The 14,533-nt window shown below is 40.0% G+C and overlaps 2 protein-coding genes across 5 annotated transcripts in view; both read left to right on the top strand.

Moving 5' to 3' along the window:
- Positions 1 to 617, top strand: part of LOC114093193 (OX-2 membrane glycoprotein) — a 24,354-nt gene extending 23,737 nt beyond the window's left edge. The window contains exon 5 of the mRNA XM_027935909.2: positions 466 to 617. Within this exon, the coding sequence (XP_027791710.2) occupies positions 466 to 617 (152 nt within the window). The remainder of the gene's footprint in view (positions 1 to 465) is intronic.
- The window catches only part of LOC114093385 (OX-2 membrane glycoprotein-like), a 26,383-nt gene continuing 12,402 nt past the window's right edge, over positions 553 to 14,533 (top strand). For 3 of the 4 annotated variants that reach the window (XM_071615349.1, XM_027936169.2, XM_027936168.2), the window contains exons 1-4: positions 553 to 739; positions 7,991 to 8,072; positions 11,097 to 11,423; positions 13,550 to 13,822. In XM_071615349.1, the coding sequence (XP_071471450.1) occupies positions 728 to 739; positions 7,991 to 8,072; positions 11,097 to 11,423; positions 13,550 to 13,822 (694 nt within the window). In that variant the 5' untranslated portion in view covers positions 553 to 727. The remainder of the gene's footprint in view (positions 740 to 7,990; positions 8,073 to 11,096; positions 11,424 to 13,549; positions 13,823 to 14,533) is intronic. The other variant, XM_071615350.1, reaches the window with a different exon arrangement.

The raw sequence follows: 14,533 nt of genomic DNA, 5'->3' as shown, positions 1-14,533 counted from the left end.
GAGAGGGCTGAGCATTTAGAAGTGAGCATTTCATTGATCTCTTTATCTTTTTATTTTTTTAGACTCACGAATTCTGGAAAACAGGAACAAAAACAATCCTAAGCATCCTCATCATTAATGCAAGCGGAAGGATATTCCTCAATAAAGAAAAAAACTGATCACATCATGAAAGGCGAAATCATTACAAAATTGATTACTTGAATATATAATTTGATCCTGAATTAAAAATAATAAAGGTAAATTTTAAAGAAAGTGATCCACTGGTTCAATTCAACTTCAAAATATTTGCCATTTCTTCAGTTGCCAACATAGTTATTTAAAGAATTCACTTCTCCCTCTTCCCACCACATTTCCTTTCTCAGTACAGGTATCAGGAACATGTTTAAAAAAAATGAAAAAGGAAAAAAAAATATTTGAAGATGAGCTAGAATTAATATGAAAACCATTGCCCACGAAGTGATCCAGGCTCCTTTGAGCTCGTGGGGGCGGGGGGCGGTGGCGGTGGAAAAGGCAGAGGAGGAAAAGAGGCGGAGACCCAGCCCGAGGCCTTCAGCGAGCAGAGAGGGGCACCACCATTTCTGGTGCTAAGGATACAGACTGAAGCAGGTGACGCTTAGGATCCTCTCCCCTCCCCGGCATAGCTCGGGGGCAAAGACTGGTCGGGGAGAACTGCCGGCCCTTTTCCTAGCAGCAGCCGGCCACCCTGCGCGCACGGCTGGGATCCAGAATGGAGAGGCTGGTGAGCGGGGCTAGGGGATGGAAAGGAGGGCGCTGGGTGGGCGGACAGCAGGCAGGAAGAATGCAAGGAGCGGCGGCTGATCGCGGTCTAGTCCGAGCTGGTCGGAGGTGCTGATGGCCAACGCAGTCTTCTCAGACATTTACCCTGCTGAGAAGCGACTCTTGCCTTTTAAAGGGTGGTTGACAGGCAGTTTTTGGTGTCGTGGTTCTCCTGGGGAAAGGATGCTCCCCGGCGAGGGCGAAGCTTCCCCGAGAAAGATTACTGCTTTCCGCCCAGAGAAATTGGGGCCGGGAGGCGAGCGCTGGAGGCTGCGGGTGCGTAGGGCGTCTCCACTGGCTGACTGCAGCTCCCGGGGAGAGCAAGGCACTGCCTGTCTTACATTGCCCCAAGAAGGGGATGACAAGCGTTGGGCTGGCTCTGCGCTGGCGACCAAAGATTCGGTGGGGATGCAGAATTCCTATCTCGCTTGCTCCTTCTCTTGCCTCCTTGGTGCTCAGCCTTGCTGCCTCCTCTGGGCTCTTGTCTTGGGAAGCCATGAAAGATCCGATAAAGCGGCAGCAACAATTGAGAGGGGATTGAAACGCTTTGTGATCCTGTTTCTTGGAAGGGTTAAACCCCAGGATATCTAGGGAGGCCGACATTTTGTTTATTCTGGATCTGTTTATATGACCAAAGTTAAAGGCGAGGATGTTCGTATGCCCTACTGGTATATAATTAGGTAAAAATAATCAAATACGATTAAAGCCTCAAGGTAATATACTCATATATAGTTTACTGGCAAGACCACACAGCCAGTTACTTCATTATCTTTTTTTAACAAAGGAGAATGGTAGTCCGTGAGCTAGTGTCTTTTTCTGGATAGATGCTCTTGATCATCACAACAAGGAATTATTACCCCATTTTACAAATAAAGAAACAGGAAGAGAGATTAATTTTTCTAAGACCATGTGGCTACATGTGGTAGGGTGGGGGTTCAGACTTAGAAACTCTCAGAGGAAGAGAGATGTGTACCTGCCAGGTGGGCTGTTTTGAGGTAAGGTCTGGGCCTTGGTAAATCTGGCCTTTTCTGTGAGGGCCATTGTGGATTTCTTTGTTTTCATGATTGGAATCCTGGTTTGTTTCCATTGATTAATCTCTTTAGCTACCTCACACGTTTTGGCATTTATTAAATCCTAGACTGCAGTAAATACTGCTAAATACTTTATTCCTACTATATGCTTATGAGATAACAGCAACATTGATTTAGTGCTTATTTGTACCAGGCACTATTTTAGGAGCTTTGCACGTGTTACAGGCTGAATACCCATTATTCAAAATGCATGGGACTGTATGTATTTTAGATATCAGATTTTTTAAAAAAATTTTAGAATATATACATAATTTATACATAATGAGACATCTTGGAAGCAAACTTAAGTCTCACTCATTTTTAATGTAGACCTTATACACACAGCCTGGAGGTAATTTCATAAAATATTTTTAGTGCCTCCTTTATGATTACAACGTATCAGATAATGTGAAGTGTAGAATTTTCCACCATGACATCATTTTAACATTTAAGAGTTTTAGATTTTTGTAGCATTATGAATTTCAGATCTCTTGCCTGTATTTCATTTAGTCTTTTTAACCATGACGTTAATACTGTTATTTATTTATTTTTGTCTCGGGTAAAATGATTTGTCTTACCTTATACATTAAAGTATTTGTTTTAGACAAAATTCAAGTCAGCCAGAGTCTTCCTTTGTGGCTACCATACAGTAATGCCAGATAGACTTGTTTAAAAATAAAAATCCTGTTGTTTTCAAGTTGGCAGTATTTTCAGTTACTCTACTTAGAGTAGAAGAACAATTGTGATTTTTTTAACAGTGGGGTTTTCTTTCAGATTACCTTTGACTCTGTCACTGTATTTTTGTTTCTTAATATTGCTGGCTCCCAGTCCACAGTTTTGCATTTTGGTATATGTCTGCTTTTTCTCTTGTCCTGAAACAGATTTTCTCTATGAAATCCCAATTCTGCATTTTCTCATGACAGCCTGCTAGGGCCTGGGTTTTCAATGAGAGAAGCACATAATTATTTCTTATAACAGCATGGAATTAGGATGCCAATATCTCTCGCCACAATAGCTTTAACTGAAAATAAAACAAAATGTGTTGGTATCTGGCAGGAGATCCTGAGGAAACACTTGGCTGACTTTTTTTCTGACTTTCTCACACTATAAAATAGAATGGGGCAGTCCCGGTAATACTGAGAAATTTTTCAAATAGTCACTGGGGCACTTCAAAACTAAAGGCTTTTTAATGTGGTGCCTGTGAGTTGGTGAGTAGTGCGAGGTGAGCAGGTGTTATGGGGGCTGAGTATATTTTCAGATAGCACATCATCCATGACTTCCTAAAGGCAGTAACTGGTATTAGCCTTAGATCTGTGAAAAAAAGGGGAGAAATCAGCAGGTAGGCATGGCATGCTCATGGTATGCTTAGACATTAAATAATAAAATACATGTGCAAATGGTAATTTGTCCTAATGGCATGTTCAGATATAAATTTTATTCCCCCATAACCTTAGAAATGTAAGGGAAAAACCAACTTGTGCCACATAGATGAATATCAGTGTGCACCATGATGGAATTCCTTGGGATTTAGGCAGAAAGTCTGATTGGGCCTCCCTGTCTGAAGATGAGGAGGCACTACTCCGATATTGGGTGGCACTGGAGATAGGACCACAGAGAGGTGATACATCATCCCTTCCAGGGCATCCCTCTCAAAAGATCTACAAAGGACACAAATAGAAAATGTGTTGGAGATTCTCCATCTCTGGCAGTTTCAGTGGAATACAGAAGAGAACCAGGGATTCATCCAGACTGTGACAGTTCAGGTGCTCCCATGAATACATCCACCTCTTGAGGACACGTGGGCCCCAGAGAAACTGAGACAAGCCTGGTTCTGATGTTCATCACAACATTAATCCCAAACCACGGACTGGGCCAGGACAACTGGGGCTCCTCTCATTACAGCCATATGCCTAAGTGTAGCTTAGGCAGGTGGTTACCTCTCTTCCTGAAGAAAAAAATCAAGGTTGCATAATGAGATTAATGTTTGCAAAACATCGGATGATCTAACCTGCGTTGACAGTTCTACTGAACATTTCTCAGTAAGTTTTAGGTCATGGTTACCCTCTGAGGGATGAAAAGATATGTACTAATTAGAACTAAGATGTCTATACAGTGGGAAGACAAAAACTTATTAAAATTGGGATGCTCCCACTGGGGACAGGAAAAGGAAAGATAAATTCCTGTGGCAGATAAGAAAAAGATATTTAGGTCGTCAAAGACTCTGTTCCCCCACCGTTCCCCCCAATCCTAAGGCCACAAGAAGAAATTAGAAATCCCAGAGAAATTTCAAGGATCCAGTTTAGGGTATTGGGGAAAATGAACTCTAGCAGAGCTTTTGCTATCATTTATTCTGTCTTTAATCACTGTATTTAAAAGCAACTGTAAAAACAAGGCTTAATTAAGGCAACCAATGAGAATGAGGTGATGAGAATCCCTCAGGTACCAGCCTTTGCAACCATGATATGGAACTGAGGCTGTTTAAGTGGATATGGTTCAAATAGTTTAGAAGGAATCTTCAAGTTATAGCAGAAGCCGGAGCTAAGCAGGTCTGACAAAACATCTGCACATTTAGAGCAGAACACCCACGCTGGGTTTGTTGTGGCAATAGATTGGAACTTGGAGAAAGTGGTCAGGATGTCCTGAGGTTTTTGTGGGATAATAGAAAAAGTGGTTAGATAAGAGATTATTTCTAGCCAAACAAGACAATGTCCCAGCCTCTGAAATTTAGCACAGTCTGAGAAGAAGTTTCAAAATTGGCAGTTCATATTTTAGTATTAAATGTTTTCCGATGGACAAGAGCGAAGAAACAGAATAACAGACTGGGGTGAGGGGTGCTAGACAGGTGGCATGCAGGTTAGGAGCAGTGTCTCAGGGTCTGGGGCATAGGGGGAGCTATGTTTTGGAAGAGGGCATTTTCTCTCAAGGTGGAAAGTGGACTGGTGTGTTTAAACAAGATCTGGAACTGGTGGGATGGTAGACATAAGGAAGTAGGAGCCTTTGGGGGGCGGGGGAGGGGGCGATTAAGTCTGTTTGGTGCACCAACAGGCTCACAGACCTAACCAAAAAATGCTTCTGAGGCACAAGATCGCTGTGCGCTAAAATGACTGAAATCAGGTTCACAGAAAGCCCTAAAAGATCTAAATAAAAGTCAGGGAATTCATTTTTGGTAGGGGAATGGTTTAAGCAAAAATGCCAAGGTAGGGAATTGTGTGGTGTGCATTGAGAAATAGATAAGAGGGGAAGGACATGTAGGGAAGCAGTGGAAGATGAGTTTTCAGGAATGGATCAAGTTAGGTGAAAATGCTGGAACTATTTTCTTTAAAAAACCAGGGAAGATAGAAGGTTCTTAAGGGTGTGGTAACTTGTACAAAGATGAATATTAAGGAAAATCTGTCTAATAGTATTATGTATGTATATAAGCTGGATGGTGAACTTAATTTGAGGTGGGATGCCATGTCTGCCTGATCCACCACTGTCTCCAGAACATCAGGGACAGTGACTGGCATGAAGTCAGACTCAGGAGAGATTATTAATGACAGAATAAATGATAGCAGAAGCTCAGTAAGTAGGAAGACAACTACACAAAACACCTAGTGTTAGGAGTCGAGACCAGGAAAGGTGAGGAGCAGGGACTTCACAAAGTATGATGTATTGTGTAGAGTGACTAATGACATGTCTGGGAAGTGAGAGAATGTGAAATCCAGGATGACTCCAGTGACTGGGAGATCAGATTTCACAAGAAGTCGTTTTGATGAATTTAGTGTCATTCATAAATGTACTCATTCACTCCTTTCCTTTCATTCGTTGGACCCACAGCACTGGAAGCTAACAGAAAACCTAAAAGAACTGATGCAGAAAAAAGCTTGGTAGTTTCAAGGCATCCAGAGGGTGGTGAGGGGGAGCTGGAGGGCAGGGAGGAGAGCACAGTGAGTGATCTGGGAGAGCATCTCTGGAGGTGCTGAGCCCCAGGGGTGGAGATGGAAGCCAAAGACTCTAGTCAGACATCTGTGGGGGATGCTTTATCACCACCAGAGTTTCCAGAAAGTTTCTCAGTGGCTCTCACTAAATGTTCCTTAGGGTACTAGTTTCAAAATTGAATATAGTATATTGTTCCAGGGCAATGAAGCAGGGATCTCTGTGTGACTAAGAGTTTAATAATTCCTTATAATAGTGATTTGGTAAAAGGCAGTAACAATATCATTTTATTAAAATCAGAAACATTACAGTATTTCTGTAGTGGATTATGGTTAAGAGCTCTAGAGCCAAACTGCCTGGGTTTAAAATCCAGCCTTTCTAGCTGTGTGGCCTTAGGAAAGTTAACTTCTCTGTGTCTCATATTCTCCATTTTGGAAATGGTGATAATAATGTTACCGTTGTTTACCAGTGATGAGTCCTTGCTTCCCGCAATGCTGAAGTATATAACACCAGAGAAGCACATGGAGGCAAGTGTAGAGTGGAACGTAGAAGCTTTATTAAAGGACAGCAGAAAAGACTTCTCCAGGAGGAAGAAGGGGACCCAAAAGGCAGAATCCTTGGAAGGAGGAGGTCTTCCCTGTTTTATAGTGAAGGTCTACTTTAGCTTTCCTGGCATTCCTGTGGCATTCCCTGTCCTTTGTTCTCCCTTATCTTGCAGTGATGGAATGTAGGTGGGAAGGCCCAAAGGATGGGGGACCCCTGGGCTGAAAGAGTAATCTGGGCAGGAAGGGCCTGGGGTGTTTGCCTGGAGCTGCTTCATTAATGTTTCCTTGGGATGGGCTCTGGGCATTGGGGACATAACAATTCAATTTCCCCAAGTGCTGCTCTGTTTTCCTGGATTCCATTCTCAATAATGGCCTCCATTTTATTCATCTTACTTGATATTAGACCCGATTTACCTAACTACACTAACTACCTATCTTTAAATCTGGTTTCAGTAAGAGGGTTCTGTAATAGGTTTATATGAACTATTAGATGAAGTAGTTTATCTCAAGTGCTAAGAACAGTGTGTGGTGCATAAGAAATATTCAGTAAAGGTTGTCATCATTAGTGGTTTCATCACCTTAGGCAAAATGGAAGTTGGAGAGTCGTTTTCACATATTATCTTGTATGTTTTTGGATTCTGGTCTTTTGCTTCTGTCTCCTGGTTTTTTAAACCAGACAGTCAGGCACCCACTACTTTAGAGCTCTGCCACAAGAAAGCAGGAAGGAATCTCAAGTTTCGCACAAGCAAGATCCTAAACATTCAAGTTTCATATGAAAGACCAAGGACATAAAATTCATGCCAGAGAAAACTTAAATTTCTTACACATCTTTTATTTATTTATTTATTTATTTTTTTGGTACCATGGATGGAACTCAGGGGCACGTGACCACTGAGCCACGTCCCCAGCCCTGTTTTGTATTTTATTTAGAGACAGGGTCTCACTGAGTTACATTTCTTGCTGTCTTCCTTAAAATGAACATCCATGGAGACCAAGTGAAGGAATCCATGAGACAGCTGTAGGGAAAAGTTCAACTGAATACACCCTTCCTGCTCATTTTTGAAGAAAGTGATGCTCCAAATAACATTCCCTTAAATAGCCCCATGGCTTACAAGAAGGCCAAGGATTTCTGCCTAGACACATGGAAACAAAGCAACGAAGAAAAAAAACAATCAAATTAAAACCAGTACTGGTTTTTTAAAAGGTGCAATTTATACAAAACTTGTGACATTTGCGGGGGAATCTGACTCCACAAATCTCTAGGTGGTTACGTGTTTCTGAAGTGTTTTTCCCTTAATACTAACAGACATGGACCATTTGAGGAGTGGATACATTCTCCATTTGTATTCTCTGCATTTTCTGTATTTATGTAAGGTAGTGTGTTTTCCCCAGTGATCCTACATCTTTGAGACTTTGCTGTTGACAATGGTGGTTTAGGAGCAAGGCCATCCATTGCAAGGGCCAATTGCTATTACAAAAGAGCCACACTGCAGCTTTGCCCTCTCCACATCCTGAATACTCTGTTATTTCTTCTATCTATAACCTCTAACTACTTCCACAAAACCAAATTCTCTGGGGAAAACTTAACTCTCCAAACATGTCCTGAAATAGCACTTAGATGGAAGATTCCTTGGCCTTATCCAAATGCAAACCCCATTTCTGTACTTTGCTTTCTGTCTTCAGGTATTCAGGAAGCCCTTCTGTCATCTGTCCACCTACAGCCTGATTTGGGGCATGGCAGCAGTGGTGCTGTGTACAGCACAAGGTAATGATGCTCAGTTCCCCCACCCCGAGTAAATGCAATGTCTGGGGTGGACACTTTGGCCACTAACCACTGTTTGTGATGCTAGTCCCATTTGTCTACATGAATTATTGAAGCATGTAATTTGCTTGGAAGAATGGGAGTGGTTCTTTCCGCTTTTCACATGTTTGTTTGCAGAAGAGAAGAACAGCTGTTTCCATAGATGAACCAGGCTTATGAAAAATATTCTCTTTGAGTTAAATTATGTTGTCATTTTTCACCCACCAAAAGACTTTAAGACATAGTAATTCCTCTGTTTGTAAGGATATGGGAATGATTATGGGAGTCTGAATGGATTCGATATTTTTGGAAGACAATATCACAACCTTAAAACTGGGCATGCCCTCTTTTTACAGAAAAATATAGAAAGTAATGAAATATAGAGGATATGTAGGTTCACATTATTTATCATGTAAAAATCGTACCCATGCCATCTGACTGCTGAATTCCCTGTTTCTCCCTGCTCGACCCCATAGGTCACTGCTTACTTTTCTGTTGGACTTTATTTTCTAAGTTTTAATTTTTAATCATTTTCAGTGTATTGTTTCTCAACATTGCCCACAGGGGAAGGTGATGATTGTGAAGGACAGGTGGGCTTCATGCCCATCAAAACCCTGGTCCACAATATCCAGTATTTACCAACTGATTGGAAAATCTAAATGGGTTCCATACCAGCAACAAAGAACGGTGAAATTTCCCATCAGTGGCTTCTTTCATAGTCAAGGGGGAAAAAATTACCTAGGTGTTGAAACCTACTTTTGATCTCTTTTCCACCACGTTCTGAAAGCAACGATTTCTTCCATTCTTTGCTCTCCAAAATTTCAACAAACTTTCAGGACACCTCAACCCCACCAACAGGTGTTGCCTCCCAGAACCTTCTCTATGCCCCAAGAGTATCTATCATTAAATCTTGAGTCACACAACAGGGGTCCAGAATATAATCTGTTACTCTGCTTCTCTTTTTAACCCTGGTACTGTTGGGGAGTTATGTTTTTTTTTTTTTTTTTTTTAACTTTCTTTCTTTTTGGTGCAGTCTTCTTTTTTTTTTTACAATAGCTGCCAACATTTTGTCTATTTTATTCATCTTTGAAAACAAATTTGGTGTTTTTAATCAAGTCTACATTTTATGTATTGGTATATTAATGGATACTTTTATCTTCATTAAGGTGGGGGGGTAGGTTTGGGAGTAAGTTTATATTCACTTTCAATTTCTCTTATTTTCTAATAAACATAATTAGGATAAGATTTGTCCCTCTAAGAATTGCTTTACCTATTTCTACAGATTTAACATTTTTTGCTATCACTGTCATTTAGTTATAATATATGGTTTCTGCTGATTTCTAGTATAAATAAAAAGTTAAAAGAAGTGTGTAAATTTATGATTTTATTGCATTGTGAAAAGTGTTCAAGTCCACAAAGTATAGCAAATTTTGGTAGCTGATTTCAATTTTAGGAAATATTTTATATGTGTTTTGAAAAGATTATGCAGTCTTTGAGTATTATATATTTAAGTTATATATATATATATATATATATATATATATATATATATATATATATATATCCATAAATGCTATATAGTATGTATGTAAATATGAAATGTTTTATGCTAAATATATAAAGTATATGAATAAACATTTTTTTCAAATTTTCTCTATCCTTATATTTGATGTTTTTTTCTTTGTTTATTTTAATATAATGGAATTAAAGATTCTGAAAGATGTATAGTAAATGCCTATGATAAGTGTGGATTTTTAAATTTTTGTTTGTAATTTTATTCATATTTGCTTTATATATTTCAGAGATAGGTTGTTAGGTGCATGAAGATTCATGACTGATATATCTAACTTTAAATTGTTCTTTTCCTCATTTTGAATAATTTTCCTTCTTAAAATGCTTTGTCTACTACTCTCTTTTCTCTCTTTTTACAAATCTTATTGGATTGATATTGGAACATTTAAGTCTGCTCATTGAATTTTTCTTGAATCCCTTTCATATCCTTATCCTTTTGTGCTACATTCTGGAGGAATTCTGTGACCTGAACTTCTACCCATTTACTGTGGTATCCATTCTGTTAGTTGAGCAATCAGTTGAGATTTTGTATTTTTCTTTTTGCACATCTCTAATTTCTACCATTTACAAAATTGTCTTCTTACACACTTTGGATATATTCATGTCAAAGTATTTATTGATTTATGATACCTTTATTTATTTGGTCTGGCTTCTTGGGTTTGTGGACTTTAGTTTTCCCTTTTCCTTGTGTTAGTTTTCTCAAATGCGTGGTTGTTTGTTATGAGGTGGAGGTTTCTCTGTCATAGAGAGTAAGTGGCCAACATTGCAGAACACAAGAAATTACTGTCATAAAATTCAGTGAAAATGGGGATGCATAGATTGTCATTGGGTACCAAAGCTTCAAGGTCCTCATAGGTACCACAAGCCTCCCAGAGCACTGTCTTGTATATCTCTCTATCCGATGTGCCTATCCTCCTGCTTTCTGGAGGCAGCCATCTCTGTGATATCTCCTTCCTTTGTAGGTTTTGTGTGTGTGTGTGTGTGTGTGTGTGTGTGATGAATAGAGCTGCTCTATCTTCTTTGCTTAAACTGACCACTCTGCCTGTTGTCCTTTGGCTCCTGGCTTCTACCTCTCCAAGCATGCACGTACTTGGTGGATCTTCTATACAGTCTAGCAGTTTTCATCTTCAATCTCATTCTACTTGTTTTCCAACTTACAGGGATTCTCCACAATTCCTGGTCTCTGAGCATTTTCTTTCTTATTATTATACTCTATTACTCTACTTTGAAAGATGGAACAAATATATATTTCTCTACCAAGAATAGGTATGTAAATAATTTTGTTCTTTGCATTTTTCTCTTTTTAAAAATTGACTTTCACATACACCTTGTTTATTATCAGGAAAACATGTTCATGTGTGTATGAAAGTATGTATTAAAGTCTTAAAACACACATGTTCTTTTATGGTTCTATAGAGGAAGTGGTGACCCAGGATGAAAAGTTGCTGCTGAACACACCTGCATCCTTAAGATGTTCTCTGCAATCTGCCCACGAAGCCTTGATTGTGACATGGCAGAAAAAAAAGGCTGTAAGCCCAGAAAACATGATTACCTACAGCAGGAACCATGGGGTTGTGGTCCAGCCTGCCTACCAGGGCAGAGTGAACATCACCGAGCTGGGACTCCAGAACTCAACCATCACCTTCTGGAACACAACGCTGGAGGACGAGGGGTGCTACATGTGTCTCTTCAACACCTTTAGTTCTGGGAAGATCTCGGGAACAGCCTGCCTCACCCTCTATGGTGAGAATCTCTGGGAATGCACTGCCTGTGGGGAGACACTATTTGCAGGAATGTTTGGAACATGGTGGTATGGCTAGTTGTTCAGGTTCATAATCACAGAATGGCTCACTAGAAGACACAGCCTTTCATGTCTCTAGCAGCTATTTGCTGTGGTTTTCCTTTTCTTTGAGGGTTTGTGGTGCTGTCCTGAGTTGTTCTGCTGGAGCTCTCTTTCCTCTGGAGATCTTGTTGTCCACATGACTTTGGGCAATAATGAGGGCAGCAAGTTCTTCAGAATCAGTGGCACCAGTGAGACCTGGCACTGCCCTCATCAGTCATGTGGCCCCAGAATATCTGGTATGCTTTCTCCACTGGAGTTTCTTTGTCTGGACAGTACATGTGAAACAGACTATCCCTGGAGTCTCCTACAACTTGACCCTCTTGGATCTAAGGACAAAGCCAGATTTTGCTGACCTGGAGACAGCTTTCTCTTAAAATCCAATAGGCTTAGTTTGATGAGATTTCTTTCCTCTTCACTATCATGTTGCTAAGGATTAGGATATAGGGATAAGGGATGACTTTGAGACATGGCACACTTGGCAGAAGGAAAAGACAAATTTAGACAGGGTTATTAAAAATATTAATGTGAGACTTTAAGCATGCCAACATTATTGGCCACAGGAGGAGAGGAGATTCAATGAGGTCACAATTTAAGGAAGGCACCACAATACCAAATACAAGTTTCTTTCATTTATTTTGCCCATGCTGGATCCTCTCTGCAGAATCTTATGTCAGGTTTTCTTCTTGCTTTTCGATTCTGTCATTTTCTGTCTGTCCATTCGCTTCTCTCCCACCTCCCTCCTTCCTTCCATCATATTTCCCTTCTCCTTATCTTGTTTTTCTTTTTTTTCTTTCTTATGTCATAATTTTCGGATTTCTGTTCCTATTTCTTCTCTTCTTTTTCTCTCATCTTTCTCCTACTCTGTCTCCCTTACTCCTAATTTTCTGTATTATTGTTCACCTGAAAATCAGATGACTCTTGAATTTTGCAGCTTGTAATACTGTTCTCTTCCACCAAACCTCTCCTTCTAAGCCATTCTTTGGTACATCTCCAAAGAATCTGGACACCTAGTCTGGCCACATTAATCACATTCCTCTCTCTTCCTTTGTTCTCTTTACCTCCAGTGCTTGCTTTGTTTGGAATCTGGACATTCTTTGGACACAGCTGTAGTTCTACAACCCTACTTCTCCTTATCCACCCACCTCTTGAACCTAAAAGTATAGACCAGCTTTAATTTGGTGCTGCCCTGTAATTGTCTTGGAGTCTCCAAAGCCAACTAAAGAATATTCTGCACTGCTTGGCAGAGATAAAGTCTACATTCCAATGAAATGAAGTCATTGGGGAAATTTTAAAAGGGAATAGGCTATGGCTGGCCTGAAAATTATATTTTTTTCTCATAAGCTAGTTATTTTCCCTTAACTCTATTAGGTGAGGCCTAAAGTCCTTTAACTGCCGTGTTTTGATTTTTCAGGTTATAGGCTTGGAATTGCTAGTTTGTATTTTGTGTACATCTTTCAAACAGAGATTTTCCAAGCCTTCTCTCTGTATCCTATTTGCTCATTCAGCTTTGAGAAAAAAAAAAAAAGAATGGGTATCACTAAGTGGCAGTCCTTCTTGGGGCTGTCTGTTCTGCACCTACCCTTGTGCTTCTGATAGGTGCAGAGTACATGTATACAGGTGCTGGTGGGGGTTACTGTCAAGCTACTTGAGAGGAACACCCAAAAGAAGGGAGAGGTGCTACATTATTCATGCAAGAGGAGAACATAATAATTAGGCTTTAAAATATTTGAGAGAGACAAGTAACATCTGACTTTTCCATAACTTTCTATCCATCCAGCTAGTTCTGCTGGAGGCAGTTACAGAAAGGGCCTTTCTCATCGTAGGTTTACACCAGGCCATTCTCTATCCTGCAGATCAGAGAAGGAGACCTCAAATAACTGGGAAGGCCCCAGCCCCAGTGGGTGTGGGATGTACGACCTCATCTAACTGGTTTCCATTTGTCATTCTGTAAGGACCTTTTCCTCATCTCTGTGAGGAGACTATGTGCTTAACTGATGGCAGGTCATATATATTTTTTTTGTCCCAGTACAGCCCACAGTATTCCTTCACTACAATTTCTTTGAAGACCACCTAAATATCACTTGCTCTGCCACTGCCCGCCCAGCACCCATGATCTCCTGGAAGGTTGCTGGGTCAGGGATTGAGAACAGTACCGAGAGTCTATTACACCCTAACGGGACCACATCTGTCACCAGCATACTCCGTGTCAAAGACCCCAAAAGTCAAGTGGGGAAGGAGGTAATCTGCCAAGTGCTGTACCAGGGGACTGTGACTGAGTACAAGCAAACTGTGAACAAAGGTAAGAGAAGGAGGGCAAAGATGGCTATGGTCACATCTGCATATATCCGACTGGAAGGTGGCAAATATCCTTCAGAGACTTTGAGTCTCTCAACAAAGGAAGTAACTGGGGAGAGAAAGGTACAAGTAAGGAAAGAGAAGCAGAGTTGAGGAAGCAAATAAAGCAAATTTTATAGTAGTCTCCCCTTATCTACAGAGGATATATTTGAAGATGCCCAGTGGATGCCTGAAACTGCAGAAAATACTAAACCGTATGTGTATGTGTGTGTGTGTATACACACACATATATAATATGGCTTTATTATATTATATATAATTATATTTATTATATAATATATATACATATATACATAATATAAATATATGTATATTATATATAATATGGTTTTATTATAGTTATGTTTACACCAATAATAAAATAAACAAATTATAACAATGTACCTTAATAAACATTTGTGATTTGGGTGCATTATTAAGTAAAGTAAGCATTACTTGAACCCAGCACTGTGATACTACAACAGTTGTCTGATAACCCAATCAGCTACTAAGTGACTACCAGGCTGGTAGTATACACTGTGTGTATACACTGGACAAAGTGACGATTCACATTCTAGACAGGATAGACTGGGATAGTGTAAGATGTCATCACATGACTCAGAATGACATGCAATTTAAATTTTATGAATTGTTTATTTATGGAATTTCCCATTGA

Source organism: Marmota flaviventris, chromosome 8, assembly GCF_047511675.1.
Source record: "Marmota flaviventris isolate mMarFla1 chromosome 8, mMarFla1.hap1, whole genome shotgun sequence".
In the NCBI taxonomy this organism is placed as follows: domain Eukaryota; kingdom Metazoa; phylum Chordata; class Mammalia; order Rodentia; family Sciuridae; genus Marmota; species Marmota flaviventris.
The sequence above is the reverse complement of the archived record's forward strand: the minus strand, read 5'-3'. Positions and strand labels throughout refer to the sequence as shown.